The sequence below is a fragment of the Fulmarus glacialis genome, unplaced genomic scaffold (assembly GCF_000690835.1).
Source record: "Fulmarus glacialis isolate BGI_N327 unplaced genomic scaffold, ASM69083v1 scaffold11415, whole genome shotgun sequence".
NCBI lineage: Eukaryota > Metazoa > Chordata > Aves > Procellariiformes > Procellariidae > Fulmarus > Fulmarus glacialis.
In genome coordinates, this window is record NW_009213701.1 from 46,775 (window position 1) to 64,469 (window position 17,695).

Sequence of the window (17,695 nt, forward strand, 5' to 3'; positions counted from 1 at the left end):
GTTGCCAGCAGTTCAAGGGTGGTGATCCTTTGCCTCTATCCAGCACTGGTGAGGCCACACCTGGAGTACTGTGCCCAGTTCTGGGCTCCACATACAAGAGACACAGGCACATACTGGAGAAAGTCCAGCAAAGGGCTACGAAGATGATTATAGGACTAGAGCATCTCTCCTATGAGGAAAGACTGAGAAAGCTCGGACTGTTCAGCCTGGAGAAGAGCAGGCTCGGGGGAGGATCTTATGAATGCACATAAATACCTGAAGGGAGAGTGAAAGGAGGATGGAGCCAGCCTCTCTTCAGTGGTGCCCAGTGACAGGACCAGAGGCAGTGGACACAAATTTAAACACAGGAGGTTCCTCATGAACATCAGGAGACATTTTTTCACTGTGAGGGTGACTGAGCACTGGCACAGGTTGCCCAGAGGTGCTGTGGAGTCTCTATCCTCAGCGATATTAAAAAGCTGTCTGGACATGGTCCTGGGCAACCAGCTGCAGGGGGCCCTGCTTGAGCAAGGGATTGGACAAGATGACCTCCAGAGGTCCCTTCCAACCTCAGTCAGTCTGTGATTCCTGCCCGCAAGTGCTTAACGTTGCTGTACATACCAGTTACAAATATCTGAGAAAGTAAACTTATCTGCACCACTCTGAACATAAAATGGTAAAATTTATGGACCAAAAACTCTTTGACTTATTCTTTGAAAAACTGGGGGGTGAATGGGGGACTGTAAAATAAAAGTGATTCCATCCCTGTAAACTTCCCTTAAAGATCTAAAAATAAATATCTCTAATAAAACACATCTTTGGACGGACAGAGATAATACGATGACTACAAGCTCAGTATTTAAACAGAAATAATTGCTTGAAAGCCTAAGGGCACAAACATTTAGAATCCATAATATTTTCCTCTTTAGTAATGTTGTAGCCATTCACCTTTCACTACCTACACTAAGACTGCAGTACCCAAGTAGTTTTATGTGCATGCACATTAAACATTCATCACAAAAGCTAGATGCAAAACTTAGCACACACATTTACAATCATATTCAAGGACTAAAATATTGTCCTTTATCATTGTTTGGAACAAGGATATAACAATGTTGCAGATTGACTCACAAAAAGGAAAGGTTTTGTTATTGTTGTTGTTGGGGTTTTTTCTGTTGTTGGTTTTGGTGTTTGTTTTTTGTTTTTTTGGTTTTTTGTTTTTTTTTTTTACACATACAACTCTTTCAGGAATCAGTGGAATAGTGGGTGTCTAGAATCACAAATTTAGGCTCTATGTACTGAGTTCTAGAAGTCACAGCTGCAAAAAAGGTTGTGTTGAATTAAAAAACCTGGAATCTTAACATTGTGTGTCAGGAACGTATCACTGACATCAAGTGGTGCAAATCAGAATTGCAATACTAAGCCACTAAAGAAAGTCATCCAAACATGGCTGATGTTATGTTTGAAAGTTGCAAAGTTAAAGAAAAACCTCAAGAAGATGACAAAAATTGCAGTGTGTCACTAAGTTAAATTATGATCCTACAGATTGTGAAGTAAACTGTTTCATTTCATATGTTTTTAAGAATGATCAGAACACCTTTGAGCCTCAAAAAGGTGGACAAACCCCTCCCCTATCACTCCTTCACACAAGATCCTTAATAGGCTTGGACAGGAAAGGTTCATTTTCTTCGACAGAATTCCCTGGAAGTTAAGAAAACTAGAAGATTAGAATAGAGAACCTATTTATAAGTAATTTCTTCACAACTTATTAGTGATGAGTAATCCACTTCAAGCATTCACATTTTTCTAGGAATCTATGGTACAACAAGCACCCTGGATGTTGTTCTGCTAACCTAGTTTCTCCTACTCCCAAAGACAATCAGGATAGCAGGAGCTAACACCTCAGATTAAAGTATTTCTGTTGATACTTGTTTAAGAAGTACGTTTTTAACCATGTCATGTGTCCTAATGGTTAGGGATGGCAGAAAAACTGCTGCTTTGACAGCATTAGTTTCAAAAGAATGACAACTTCCGCTGCATAAATATACCAGATCCATCACAAAAGCTATTTGAAAAACACACTGAACTGTCTGCATGTCTTCCTCCCTCCTACAGTTACTAAAGACTGGCACAGCTATGAGCTTCCAGGACAATTACATACTGGTTATGAAAAGGGAGACCCGACTACACAGAATAACCATGAAAACATTCTAAAATTTGTCTTATAGGATAATACACTCCTAAACATGGCAGCCTTTATATCAGAAAAACCAAACAGGTATCATAAAAGAAGAAAGCAAGCTCATTATATTCTGATACACATGAAACACAAAAGAATTTTGACGTCACCGTCAAATGTAGGTATGTCTTCTTACAAAGCATTTAAAGGAACTCATGCTTCACGAAAGAAAAAGAACAGGAGGATACCAATTTTCCAGAAGAGAGATTCTTTTTAATGTATTTTCACCACAAATGAAAGCCAATTCTGAAGCTTCTTACCACTTCTGTTGATGTTTCTGCATGCTCAGAAGTAACATGTTCTTGAAGAGATGTTTCCGTATAACCCATTTTCCCACAATAAGGACAAGTAAAAGATTGTGGCTGCTCTACAGAGAAAGCTTCTCCACCATAGTACAAATCTGGAACAGAAAGTGTTTAAATAGAGGTTACTTCAAAGCAGTAGCATCATTTATTTTGTTCATGTAAACCTGTTTATAGATGTACTTCAATGTAATCACCGCAAAATTAATCTGGTATGTAATTCAAATGGCTATTTTAATCTTGTATAAAGGCCATAGACTGATATTCAAGAAGCGTTCAATTAGTGATGACAAAAACCAGACTACATTTCATTTTCATTAGCAAACATAACATGGTTTTCTAATATTCAGGAGGAGCAAAGACTCCTATGATAATGATGCTGATACTTTTCCACCACCCTTCTTATCCCATGTACAGGGTCACCTGTGGTATTTTTCAATCGTAAGATGAGTTTTCAAAAGCTGAACTCTCAACAGTACCTCAAAAATTTAGAATAAAATTTAGAAGTCCTCAGTGATACCATATGTCAATATTTAATGCCATAGCTGAACCACCGCTTCACAATAAGTAGTTCTAGAAATGTCTGAAATATATATAATATAAAAGACTGATAGTGAAAAAGGAATCTGATTATCTGTTACACACTGGTTGCAACTTTTAGGTGTACTGAATTTAAGCATTTTAGCACTACTGATGAAAAGCAGGCACTTTTAAATTGCTAACATAGAAGTTTCCCAAACTTAACACGAAAATTTATCAAACCATGCAAGAAAAGAATGCTTTTCTCTTTTGTCCTCCGCAAGTATTGTGTATTCTACAGGAAACAGGAATAAACTTCACATTCACATCAAGATAAAAAGTGTGATTTTCTCCAGCAAGTAATTTAAAATCTCTTCACTGACATCTTTTCCTGGACTCACTGATAAGTAACTGAAAAATATTTTCATAGAATTATGAATATTCTGCTATGAATTAAAAATTGGAGAAGTCTGAACAGATACTAAAACTCATGTTCTGCACCACAAGGCAACATCTATCTAATGTGTTAGGAGTATGTCCTTCTAACGGCTTAAGTCGCAGCTTCCTAAGGTTTATGACATCTTCTGCTACTGATCTCTCTTTAGGACATGACTAGGAAGAACAGAACATTTTTTTTTTCCTGCAGCCTTACAAAAGATGATGCTTAAGCTAAAAATGTACATATCTATAATTCACTACATTAACAGATAGTATTTTACATATAACTAGGTTTGAGGGCTAACACTCCAAGACCAATACAGGAAATAAACTTCTTAGTAACATGCTAATACGCAGAGTTAAAGATACAGAATCAGACTGAATACACTGCAGAATAAAGTTTACGTTCAGTAAGTCCCTGTTCTCCTTATTTGGAAACTGCTTCCAGAGAATTTAAATGCTGGAGGATGAGAGAAAGATAGCCCTTTAACAGGCATGGTAAGAAATGCCGTAGTAGACAGACAGCCTTGCCAAAGAAGAAACACTACATGATACACTGAGCATTTTAACTGGTTCATCAAATTAACAATCACACTAAGCTTCAGCACCATCCTGAATCTAGCTTCATTTATTCACATACATATGAGGAAAACATTATGTCCAACTATCCAAAGTAAAAAGTTCCCAGCCAATTAAGTCTTAGTTCTCCAGAGCAGCATTTGAGGTTCCGTTAAATGTTTTATACAATAAGGCACAGAGAATGGAATCTCATTTGGAATGGAGGAGAGAATGGAATCGTGTTTCAGATATGATTGAAACGGAGAACTACACAGACTGAAAGTCAGCATAAATGTAAGTTGGAAGACAAGCCCAAAAGATTAGCACCCCCACCCCTCCAAGATGAAAGTCGTTTACATAGTACAGTCACAAAGAGATGCCTGGAATCATTATTAGAGGGAAATCCCAAAGGTCCTTGCACATCATGTATCAGGACTCAGTTCTCAATGCATCCGAGTCACCCAACACATGAACAATGGGCATTTCCCTGACAAGTCGTCATGCATTCAGCTGGCATCCTAACGACGAGACATGTGGTATGTCTTAATTCAAAACATCTGTCCTTACCTGATCCCCTATAAATCCATGGGAAGAACCAGTGAAGCCATGAAGAGGAAGGTCCACGTTCCCACATTTGCGGCAGAGGTCACTGGCCAACACTTAAATATACCATATTCAACTGAAGACGACAATACTACCAGATTGGAAGAAAGCTTCTTACAAACTCTTAAATCTGCTTGTTTGGTTTATAAGCGAAGGAGCAATCAGCTTTAGAGTGTGTTCTGAATGCTCAAAAACAGGAACAGCAGCAAATTCCCCCATGTCAAAGCTTTTAAAACTATCTGTAGTTCTTATCCATTACTCACAGTAAGCTTGTGTTTATTCTACATGAGTAGATTGGTACTGCAATTACTCTGGCAGGTGACCAGAAAAACTGGGTCTGAGGCAGGATTACACTATTAGCATTCAGAACTCCGACAGTCCCCATGTACAGGTGTTAAGCAACATCATCCTACAAGATGAACCAATTTGATTTACTTACATGCACAACTATCTTTTGACTTGAATAGCTTCTCTAAAATTACTGCACACATATTTTCCAGGTGGTGACCAGTCTTGTTTCCAAGTCTTCCATTCTCCTCTACTGCAGATATGCAATATGACATGCAATGAAGACTTATATGAAAATTAACTTGCTCCAAGTTTGAGGTGTTATGGAGACTGTTTCAGATAAAACACACAGAAGATCTACATAATTCGCAGAACTCCAAGATTTTGGAGCTCCTAACCAGTGCCACGTCAGTACATATTTCACTAAGTACTCCTCTGAAAGTTTTTCCAAGAATCACATTCAGAATCCTATTCTGACATAGTCAAAAACCTGAGCAGGGGTAAAAAAATTACCAATATGCTGCAGCATACTCAAATATGAAGAATTTACATATATTGTGGTTTCAAATGAGGAAAACACAAACGAGGTTTACATGGCACAAAGTTCTAAGCAGTCACTAAAACAGTCTCTGAAGGGATCAGCCATACAGACTCTGGAACAGATATTCTTTCAGAAAAATATGTCTGTAAGGCAAAGAATTCAAAATGATGTGTCTAGAACAGATAAATACAAAATGCTTCAATAAAGACAGATGAAAGAATCTTCCTTGCAACTATATGAAGAAGAATTCTAATTAAAGCAGCTCATTACACAACTTGTTACAGTATATAGCAAAAAGGAAAGCTTTGAAAGCATTCTTACTTCCACAGTGTCATTGCACAGAGGAAGTGTAAACTTCAGTTCTCACTTTTTCAGTGTCCTAGAAATATACCAGAGTTGGAACTTAAATAAAGATCCTGAGAACAAAGTAAGACAGCCAAACTTTTGAACTGAATAGTTAAGAAGAATTCCAAATTTAACTGCATTTAATCTTCCCAAAACAGCACATGCAAACACTATATTGTTCTCTGAAGCTCAATAATTCAACAAGAACTTTTGCAAAAAAATTCTGCATACCTGTGGGAATAGCAAAAATGCCAGTCATAAATACATCAAAAGCTAATGACAGTTTGTTCAGTTATCCTCTGATTTCCCTTAAGCTTTGGTATGATCCTCATGATGATGACTAAATACCTATTTACCGATTGGAAAACTGAAATTCTCTACCACTGCAAACATACACACATGCAAGAACACCAAGTCAAATTTTCCTTTGAGGATTCTTTCTAGCTGAGCAGACTCATTTCTGGGAATTTTCCAAGTCCTGGCATCTGGATAAAACAAGATGATGATGACTCAAAAGAGGAAGATAACGAAAAAAGGGGCAAATCATCTTATTCTTTACAAGATTTGCATATAAAAGTAACTTCTGCATCTACTATCTAAAAAGAAAAACAATCCCTCAAAATTATCAGGTGGTCTAAAAACCTCTACCTATACACCTCACTGCTTCACAAATGTAAGTATTTTCAAGTAAGGCAGAAGCACCAACTCCAACTTCCCAGCTGAGCAAAGGGCACAGGGCCACAATCAATCTGAAGAGAGTGGTAAATAAATTAGCATGCAGGTAAAAATATCTTTTCCTTAGATATGTTGTTAGCTCAGTCCAGATGTCAAGAATTCCTGCAGTACACGCTGTTCTATCACAGAGGGGAGAGGTTTGACGAGTACTGTCAAATCCTGTGTTTCTGGTCCTTGCTTTTAGGGAATATGAAACATTTATTAATTAAAAAAATAAAAATCTGAGTTCTTTCCAGCCTCCTGATTACACTCATTTTTCTCATAATACACAGCAAACGTACATGCACATGCCAAATAAATATGCCTTTATTTGGAAAAAAAAAAATGTTAAAAAATGCACCTGTCAGAATTGAAATCAGTCACTGGCAAATCCAATTATTTTTCCTTTGGAAGTTTATACCTCCCTTCTCTTTTCCTCCTCAACTTCAGTCTCTCTCCACCTCTTGCAATCAAAATCTGTACCTTTTCTAAACTGAAATACAGGTCACCAGATAAGTTTTCTTTTAAACTATGATGTAAATTTAAAAAAAAAAAAAAAAAAAAAGAGGTTGGTAATGAAATGATATCATGAATCTTTGTGTCTAATTTTAGCGTTGAAGTTACTGAATGGATATTTTTCCACCTGTTTCGTTTTTACCAGTACATCAAAAATCCTAAAAATTATGAACACAGTCATGTTATTGACTATCAAAGGCTCATTTGCTAAGGAAGATCCTAGCAATTAGAGGTAGTATGGGAAAAAATGAAAAGGTCACACCTCCATGGCTGCTGAAGCGAGGCAACCTACAATTGTATTACTGTCTTCATTTACAGTTGTGTTACTGTTATGATGCAGCTGGCCCATGGCCAAAGAATTATCCCTTCTGGCCACAAAGAAATCTTTCAGATAAGGTATTTTGGCTCCTTCCAAATACCTTCCTACACAAAAGCAGGACTCCCCTGGACCTCTAAAGCCCTCTTTTCAAAGTAGCTAGGAAGACAAGGTTGCTTAGTAAAAAAGAACCGGACTAAATCATATCCCTCTAGGAGAAGATTCATTACCCAACTGCTTATCAATTAGAGTAAGAATACAAAGGAGTAAAAGGATCAGAATACTGTCTAAAGAGAACTCAACAATAGTTTATGAAGTTAGATTTCAAGCTCAACAGTGTTTAGACATTATAGCTTTTCTTGGGAAAAGCCCCCCCCTAATTTCATGTGAAAACTCAACCAAAAATATGAACAGTTTTGCTTTACTATCCATCTATAGCTACAGACTGCTTGTATTTAACATTTAAATCTAACTAACACATTCTTAAACTTGGCAGGAGGTTAGTAACGAGACAGAAATACAGTAGGATTCCTTAGATAAAAATCAACTTTCAAAGAGATGATTCAGGACTAAATTTTATAACAGCTTGTCCTTGCTTTCTGTTAAGACGTATTTCTTTACAAGGGTACACAGCAGTCAGGAATTTTAGTTTCACTTTTCTTCATATGAGTAATGTAATTTCAATTTGATATACACATACAGATAAAAATGTTGGTATTATACAAATTGTAGTGTATTTGACTGAATTTTTTTTTCAATGTTTGAAGAAACTAAATGGTGGCAACAGACCAGACTTTACAAAGTATATATATTCCTGTATCACTGATAAAGCAGCCATACTATTCAAAATAGTATTATCCTTAAAACTGCTGTTAGTTCTGTTTTGCTGCAGATTTTCTGAAGAAAAAACATTCTAAAACCTGCTACATACTCTGCTATAAACTTAAAGAAATAATGCTTACCTACCCTCTATTTATAAACATTTGCATAAAGGGATGGGCCAACAGGAATCTTACAAAACTCAGCCCAGCCCTGCCCTGTGCCAGCATACCTGGGCAGCGATGCTGTCAGGGCCAGGAAGCAGCTCTGAGGAGATGGTGCTGGGTGCAGGGAGGTAGAGAGCTGAGCAGGGGCCCGCCATGTGCCTAGAGCAGTATGAGGAGGGGTGATCCCCTTGGCTGAGCACCAGTCAGCCTCATCCAGGCACCACACCTCATTTGGGGCCTCCTAGTACAGGGGAGACATCAAATTAAAGTGAGTTCAGCAGAAGGCCATTAAGAGAGCAGGGCTGAAGCACCCACTCTCTGAGGAGAGGCTGCAGGGCCAGCACAGTTCAGCCTGGAGCAGACAGCTTTGGGTCACCTAACAGCTGCCCCCATACCTACAGAGATAGGATCAGGGAGATGTAGCCAGGCTCTTCACAGTGCTGCAGTACAGGAGGACAAGAGGATATAAGGAAAAACATTTTCCCCCATGTAGACAGGCAGTGGAACAGGATACCCGATCAGCCCCTGTGCCATCTCCACTCCTGGAGGTTTTCAAGACCCAAGTGGGCAAAGCCCTGACTAACCTGGTCTGACCTCACAGCCTGGAGCAGAAGGTTTGGACCAGAGACCTCCAGAGATCCCTTCCAACCAGAATTATCTTAAGACTGATCCTATGAAACAAAGATACACAGTGACACAGCTGTAATACTCGTCTAGACTCTAGTATTCTCTTAATCACCAATGTTGTCCTGCTTTACAGACTGGAGGGATCTACTCTCAACGGGTGGGATCTCTACCCACCTCAGTGGCACTGCAAGAGCCACATTTGCTAGAGTAAAATGCCAGCTTAGTTGAATCTGGAAACAGCTGCTCATTCCTTCCAGCCAGAGCATCACTATTTCAATCTTTCAGCAAGTTTCCAGTACAGCTATGTCTAGCAGGAAGAAATAGCACATCCTCCATTTTTCTTCATGCAGTTTCATCAGCTGCCGGTCTCAGTATTCAACCTCACAGCCAGATAGCGCTGGGCTAACTGCTTCAGTGTGAGAGACATGCTGCTGGGACTGACAATGATTACATGGCAGGTATTCAGTCATTCGTCCAGCAGCAGCTGGGTGTTTTGTTCCCTCAGCAGGCATCAGGCCCTGAGCTGACCAGCAGGCCTTAGCTATCTTGACCAGCCTCAATGCAGACCTCCACACACTCCCTCTGTCCGTGGGCTACATCTAAGGTCTGACCATCTTGCCATTGAACTATGCTGCAGCTGCACCCAGCCCTCCTCCTGCCTTAGATGGCTTTCCTGCATGGACCCCAGAGCTGACTTGATATACTTGCTTTGTCTGGGACTGTCAACTGGACCTGTTTTGTTACCAGCCCTGCCCTGCGTACTCTGTCAGTGACGACACTGCCCCTGCCTGTGCTGTGGTCAGCCTCAGCTCCTCGTTTGTTATTCCTTATGGAGCTCTGGTATTGCTGCTCCCCAACAATAAGAACCACATGCTGAAGCCATGAACGAGCACAGATGCTATGAAGATGAGAGAGGATTTGCAGCCCGTCTGCCAATACTGAGCAGTGCCAGAACAGCAGCTGCTCTCAAAGGCAGGGTCAACTACCTGGGGAGCAGCTCTGCTGAAAAGGACTGGGGGATCCCAGTGGACAGCAAGTCAAACATGAGCCAGCAGTGTGCTCCTGCATCACTGAAGGCAAACGATGACCTGGGCTAAATCGGTAAGATAACGACCATCAAATCAAGGGATGCAATTATCCCGTGTTATTTGGCACTTGTTAGGCAAAACCAGCAACACAGGGTTCAGTTTTGGTCTCTCCAATTCAAGACCGATATTGAAATAAAATGGAGAGGATCTGGGGGGGGCGGTGTTTGTGTGTGTGTTGTGTGTGCACGCACACATTTGTGTCCACCAAGACAGTCAGAGGGTTGGAGAACTTTATATAAGAATGGTTGAAGGAATGGTGTTCATCCACCCTAGAGAAGGCTCAAGGTGGATCTCATCTCCAACTTCCTACACTGAGAAAGTAATAGAGGAAATAGAGGTATGCTCTTCAAAAAGAAGCATGGCAACAAGCTGCAGCCACAAGCTGCTTCAGAGAAAATTCCGCTTTGATAAAGGAAAACAAACAAAAACACCCCAAAATTCACTGTAGGAACTAAATGGTGGAAGAGGTGGCCCAGAAGTGGTGAAAGATTCCTTGAGGGAAATACTCAAGACTTGGCTTGATGGGATAGCCCAACTTACGTCCCTGCTTTCAACAGAAGGTTGGATGAGATGATCTCCAGAATCCCCTTCCAAAAAAACTAGGCTATTCTATTATGCTCTGACTTAGCAAGATACACACTTACCAGCCAGATCGTGTTCTAGCAGTTGAAAAGTCACAAAAGCCTCAAGCTGAATTCTGGTGAATCCAGTCAGACCTCACACTGCACACTGCCAAGGTAACTATTATTTAAGCAGCTCCCTTTGCCTAAGAATTAGGCACAAAAAGTGGCAGGACCTTCCATCACATAAGCACCTGAGCTGACAAGTGAAGGTACACTTGTTCTGTACTTCGATAAAAATAACACAATATGATTTTGGCAGAGAATTCTACTAACAGTTTCTATTACTTTCTTTGCCAGTATAACGCCTTTAAAATGGTGGGGGTAATGTACAAGCCACATGCTTAAAGTCATAAATAGCTTGGGATTCTTTTTCGGGAGAAAGAAAACTGGGAAATTTGCTCTGCACTTCTCCATTGTCCTGACAAATTGTCCTACGAAAAGCACAAAAGTACAATGACTGCGTGGTAAGCACATTCCTGTTCTTTATACAGGCCTATTGCAATTCTACTGTTCGACCCCTCAGAAACAAACTAATTGGATTTACGCTTTAAAGGCTACTTTATTTTAAGTTCTGTCCCTGTTACAGCAGCCTGTCACTCTTGGTGTCTGTGTTAAAGCATTTTTTCCAGTGTTTCTTGTGGGGACTGAAGAACAATAGCACTGCCATTGTTCTGGATCCCATCTTGCTTCAAAATTAATACTAGGTCATACACTGACTCCTGAAAGACGAATATGCCAATCAGATGGTACAAGAGGGAACACGTGTAGCCAGAAATCACTAGGGCTTTTTATTTGTTTTCCGTTCTCATACGGGCTCCTATACTACTCCAAGTCTCAAGGGGGAGTGGGGGGAGGTGGGGGCAGGGTATAAATCAAAAAATATTAAGATGACAACAAAAGCTCCTTCAGAGCACCTGAAGAAGTCTATCTTCTTGCAATATACTCTGCAACATTATTACAGTATCTAGGAACCCTAAAAACTGATCAGAATTTTCATGGAGGTAAACAGTATGTTAACTTTTTCTATGCTGAAACAATCCCAGACACATAGGATCATACATGTGATTAGCTGTCCACCACAAACCTGAACTTGGTCACAGCTTTAGGCAGAGAGTACTTAAGCAAACTCCACAGTTATCTGCATATAGACAGTGCTGGCCAGAATAGTGATGGGAACTAGAAGTACAGGGTCCTTTTCATCAGCTGCAGACGGACCTTAAACAAATAACTCGCTAATCCCCACGCGCACTTTTAAAATCAGAAAAATGACACTGACTTCCTCTGAAGTTTTGCAATGGAAGGATCCCCTACTCTGCTTCCTTCTCCTTGGTAAAATACTCATCTTTTACCAGCTGTCCACTTCCCTCCCCAACATCAGCAAAAACTGTAACTTTTCTCCTATTAAAAACAGTTTTCATACCTTTGAATCAAACCTGATTACAGACAACAGTATTGAAGTTTGTCAATGGCCAGGTAAACTACAATTCACACACCTAGCTATACTAACAGCCTTCCATTCTGTGTTTCTACTGATGTTTTCCTTACTTAGGAAAACTCCCTACTCATACTGTCATACGTTAGAAAACATTCTCCTTTCATTTGACCTCCCACGTCACTAGGAAGTGACTGAAGACTTCGTTACTTCTATGCCATTTAGTTTTACGTTGTCAATCCTGCCCTTGAGATTATTTTCTTTTAACCCATTAATATCTGCTTCCTAGGTGTTTTTAATATTCACTTGAATAGCTATCCTGATAACTCTGAAACAGGTCATTCTAGACTAGTTCTGCCATTCATTATTGATTTTCTAATAAAACTTAACATTCCTTAGCTCCTAATTTTTCAGACGTTCCTCAAAGTCATGTGATCTCCTTGGCTACACAAGGCCCTTTGAAAAGTTACCGTAGTTTCTCTAAACATCTGTACAATACTGTGAAGGCATGCTCCTTTATGTCTTACATTCTGCAGGGAATTGTAAAATAAAAACATTTTAAGAATGATTTGACAGACATTCCTGAGCTCTAAGGAATATATTATTTATAAATATTCCCTAATTCATTCTCCAGTGTATAAGCTTACAAGGTCACTAGTACTCGGGTGCCATCAACCTTTGCTGTGGTTCACAATCTGGGGGTGATGTATTCTTTCCTGTTCTTGTTCTACAGTGTTAATCAAACCAGCAGTCTTGCTGCAGAGCTGAGCTGCAGTGGTTTTTTTTTTCCTAACACTGGTTCTGTGGGAGCAATGCTCAGGTATCAAGCCTATGAAATTTCTAAAGCTTGTTTTCTTATTCTTCTTATTTAAAGAAGCCACAGTAGCATAAACACCAAGCAAAGCAGAAGTATCCCTTTGAATCCTATTACCCATCTCAATACTTTACTTCTTCCACTTCGCCATCTGTATTCTTCATGCAGACTTAAATAGTAAAAAATAACCCCCCTCTGCCCCAACAACATACACAAATAAAATGCATTAAACCAAAAGATACATTTATCAAAGACTTCCAAAATAGAAGTATCCAAGTTGCAAGAAACAAAATGTGTTTCCTAGGCATTCTTAGGTTCTGATACCTAATGAGAGGCATTATTTAGGAGAGTAGTGTTTAGAACAAGCTTCCTCATTGCAGTACACTGAAAGCCTTGACATTTAATGTTAGCTTAAGGCTTCATAGCAAGCATGTTTCAGTCCTCTTACCTCTATGATGAGCGTTTAACATTTATGGCAATGCTGTCCTTTTAGCCCATGTGTAACATCCAAGAATAACTGTTGCTAAGAGGCTAAGGAGTTTGAACTGTGCATCTCAAACAGTGACTAGAATCCTGAATTAATATACTGTACGCAGAGAATTTTACCTCATTAGTGAGACCAAAAAAAAGAAGCCCAAGAAGAAACATATGCAAGCCAAAATGGTGGTGTGCATTTTTGATAATGCACTAACTTATTTCCTTCCAAACCCTGGATTCCCAGGGCCTGGATTTTTTAAGTCATAACCAGGAAGTCTTAGGGCAAGCAGAGGCCTGAGAATTAAAAGAAAATGGAAGACATCTTCATTCAAAGGCCATTTGAGAAACCAGTTGCATCTTTAAAGCAATAAAGAAGTAATTTTTCTTCTGTTTTAATCAAAAAGGTAAGGAAATAATTTACAATTCATAAGATTTCAGCTTTTAAGAAATCATCATATTTAAAGAATTTAAAACCTAAAAACAATACAGCTGGAATTGCTAAAAAATTTTACTAAAATGCTCTGTGGGCTTAACACAAAAACGAAACGCATGTCCAGCATTAGCAACATCTTAGAGCAGTGGTTTGTCACAGACGTATCTCATGAGTTACAACCTGTTACAAATATGATGCAATAGAAACAACAAGCTGGATAGGAGACAAGAACAATTACTTCATATTTTAAATACTGACACGGCTTTACAGTCAGAAATAATTCTTAAATTAGTAGATCTTCAAAGGAGTTCCGAGAAGACTACATGCTAGTCCTTGCCACTAATCTTTTATACTTGGTACAATCCATCACTACCCCTGCTGTACCTACAGTCCCACATAAGCCACCAATGAATAACATTCCTACAAAATCTCACCAGGATTTTTCTGCTTGTACACCATAGCACCTAAGCAAAGCATACTGGGGGCAGAAGGTATCTTCTGAATTGGAAGTTAATGAGGAGTAGTCATTGTTACAAAGTGTATTTATTAGTCTGATAACTGGCTGTTATCAGACCAAAATAAAAAAGATTAAAAATACCCATGCAACAATTAAAAAGAAATATATAAATCAGTTCTTGTGTGCTAAAATCAAAGAAAACATGCCTGAGAACTTGCTCTTATTTTCAGTGTGCTCATGGAGGAAGTGATTAATAGGTAGAAACATGAAAATCCATATTATGTTTGTAGACACAACATAGCAGCAAATTACTAGAGTTTGAAATTATGACTTACCAAAATCTACTCTTGTTAGTATGCACTGCATTGGATGGTCAGTTGTATGCCTTGTCGTCGTTGCACCACTTTCATAACAAGTTGCACACAGATCGTAATCGTAGCAAATTAAACACTTGTATCGGCGACCTCGAAAATTTCCTTTTAAACATGCATCACAGCTGACACCTGTAAACAAATAAAATTGCTTTAAAACAGCAATAAATGCACTTTTTTTTTTAGTAAGTGGCAGACTTCTTGCTACTGCCTCTCAACAACTAAAAGGAGCCAGCCACCTCTGACATGTGCAGCCGACACAAGACTCCATTTTTAAATGTATTTATGTCTTTAAAAGACACTGCTCTCCCAAAATTAGAATCTTGAATTCTTGAAGTAAAATAAGGGCAAACTCAAGCATCTGAAATAGTAATAGGTTACGTTATAAAATCTCTTGGGCACACCTTCCTACGGGCACTTTCACCTGGTAGTATTGACTGATATTTTGACTGTTCTGTCAGGAATCTTGGGCCAAACACTCTTAAAAGCTAAACAGTATAATGGCTGATCGAAAGGAAAAAACAAACAACAATAAGCAAACCAATCACTGACAAAAACCCCCTAGCTTTTCAGCCTTTACTTTCACACTTCCCAATACATTCGTTCTGAAGAACATCATAACCACTCCTGACATTATATGTGGGGTAGAAATTAGGACCTTTTTCTATTTTCAATAACAGAAAAAGTTCAGGTGTTTTTTGAAGTTAGGCTGCACCAGTTCTCTCCACCCCATTTCTTTCTCAAGCTCAATCTTTGCATTGTAAGGTAGTCACACTGCATGTGTCAGAGAAAGGCTGTATTGTTTCCAAAGGTTTTCATTTTTCTCTGTGTGGTTTCAGTTCTCTCTTGGTTACTTAAGTGCAGAAGTGTCATCACCTTGTAGTCTGTAAAGTCTAACGCAAACTTCCTTCAATTGCAGCAGCAAATTAAGGGCCTCCAAGAAAGAAACCAGTGTATACAGTTAAGGCAGGATTTTTGTCAACATCCTCTTTCAGCATCAGCTAAGACATGTTCTTCATAGCTTGGTACAAGCACAGACAACTTTAGAGAAATAAAACTGCCAGAAGGAAATAGTCACATTAGCGACCTTCCTATTTTTTTTTAAGCCTAACTGCCAGAGGACGGGTGTTAATTACAGAAATTTTTTTGCATTTTTTGTGCTACTCCACTCTGTAGCATTCTCACAGAAGCTTTACATGATATACATGGTATACAGGAATGCAACAGTAAGCAATTTCTTTTAAATCTCTGCTACCTGTTCAAACAATTTCATCATCACATTTAGCTGAATGTGATGATGGACAAAATTATTTTATCGTTTTTTCCTTTAGTTTCTTTACCTACAGGGATAGCTTAAGGGATTATCTAATCCTTTCTAATGTCTAAGCACTGTGCTTATATGAATACTGCACCTATTTCTTTAGTTGCCTCACTCAGTATCTACTTTAAAGGCATCACTCTACATGGAATAGTGTATTAGAAGAAAATATTTCAAGAATCTTTGTTAATAGCCTCAAAGAACTACACTTTGAGGATGGCCCTGTTACCATCTTCAAAGGTTTTTGTTCTGTGGTTTTTTTTGTTTTGTGTTTTTTTTTTTTTTAGTCTTTCTCACTTGACATGCTTTTCTCTGAAGTTTCATCCATAAACTCTGAAGGATCTATAACAATCTTTGATGATTTGGACACTGAGAGCAACCTAACTTCTGAGAACACCTGCTTGTTAACTCTGTACAATGAGTTTCATTGCTTTGGTTGGTTTGTTTGCTTTTTTTCCATATAGAGATCTACAAAATTTTTATGTAGCATCCATATCTCCCCAACAACACATGATATACACAAAACACTTATCAGTTACTGGCAGGACTGCAAGTCTTTTTGTTGCCTATTAAACTTTCTAGAAACAGTTGATCAGTAAGTTAGACATCGCACTAAAATAAGCAGACTAGTTTAACCTAGAGTTTATGTCAGACACTAACAGCTTTCCAGGTGAAGTATTAACCCATGGTACTCCAGTACCCCACTTTTTCCCTTTAAGCTGAAAATAGTTAATTTAATATAAGCTCTTTGCAATAGTCAAACTCCTCCTGTCACATGTTCTCTCAAACATCTAGATCATTCCTACTTGAAGGCAGACATGTTTTTAAGAAGTTTTCATTCACACATTTTCTTCATGCCAATATTTCTCCATATCATTCCAAACTGCAAGCCCCATATACTTTGTGATATTAACTTCAGAGAAATTCAGCCATAAAAATAAATCACAACACAATGTTTGTATTTAAAACTTAAGAACATTTCCACTGGAAATGTACAACAAGATCTTCAAGCAACAGATGAATCTTGCTGCTTATAATCAGTTATCAGGAAGTCTACAATCTGATTCAAACAGAAAAACTAACATTAGCGTAACACATCTCTATGGCTGGTGAAGTCAAACCAAGAAAATAACAAAGTTATAGAGACAGCATGCTTTCTACATCTGTCAAGGTTAGTATTCTCCCACAACTACCACATCCTCCCCTTCAAGAAACAGGCTGACAGCAGGGGATGTACCATGTTACCTTTATATCCTTTTGTGTGACAGAAAATGAAAACCACAAAAGGGAAAATGATAACTAAATTAAAAGCTTCAGTTTGGGAGCTAAATCCATGCTTAAATCCCCAGACCTCCCTCGGAATCCAGTAGAACATCTTTTCCAGAGGTTATATCACTTATTCTTCCCTTTTTACAACAGTCTCACCAAAGTCAGGCCTGTTACAGTTTTTCCTGTTCTTCAAGCCTATTGCTTGGCTGCCAAAATTCACCCATCTATCCAGCCTAGGATCTGGAAACTGAAATACCCAGGCCAATAATCTCCTCCCACCCTATTAATTCTATGATAGTAAACACTTATTTCCTTATCAAAGCTTTGATTTTGTTTTTAATTTTTCTCTACTTTAATCTTTACATCAACTGAAATTCCAAGTTCATTTCTTTTCCCTGCACAAACCCCAAACACTCAAAGGTAACATATTTCAGTCAGCATA

The 17,695-nt window shown here is 38.7% G+C and overlaps 1 protein-coding gene across 1 annotated transcript in view; it reads right to left on the reverse strand.

Annotated features, from left to right (window-relative positions):
- Positions 1 to 14,798, reverse strand: part of KCMF1 (potassium channel modulatory factor 1) — a gene marked incomplete at its 5' end in the record, with an annotated part of 27,695 nt that extends 12,897 nt beyond the window's left edge. The window contains 2 exons of the mRNA XM_009578281.1: positions 2,479 to 2,618; positions 14,631 to 14,798. Of these exons, the coding sequence (XP_009576576.1) occupies positions 2,479 to 2,618; positions 14,631 to 14,798 (308 nt within the window). The remainder of the gene's footprint in view (positions 1 to 2,478; positions 2,619 to 14,630) is intronic.
- Positions 14,799 to 17,695: the final 2,897 nt, after the last annotated feature.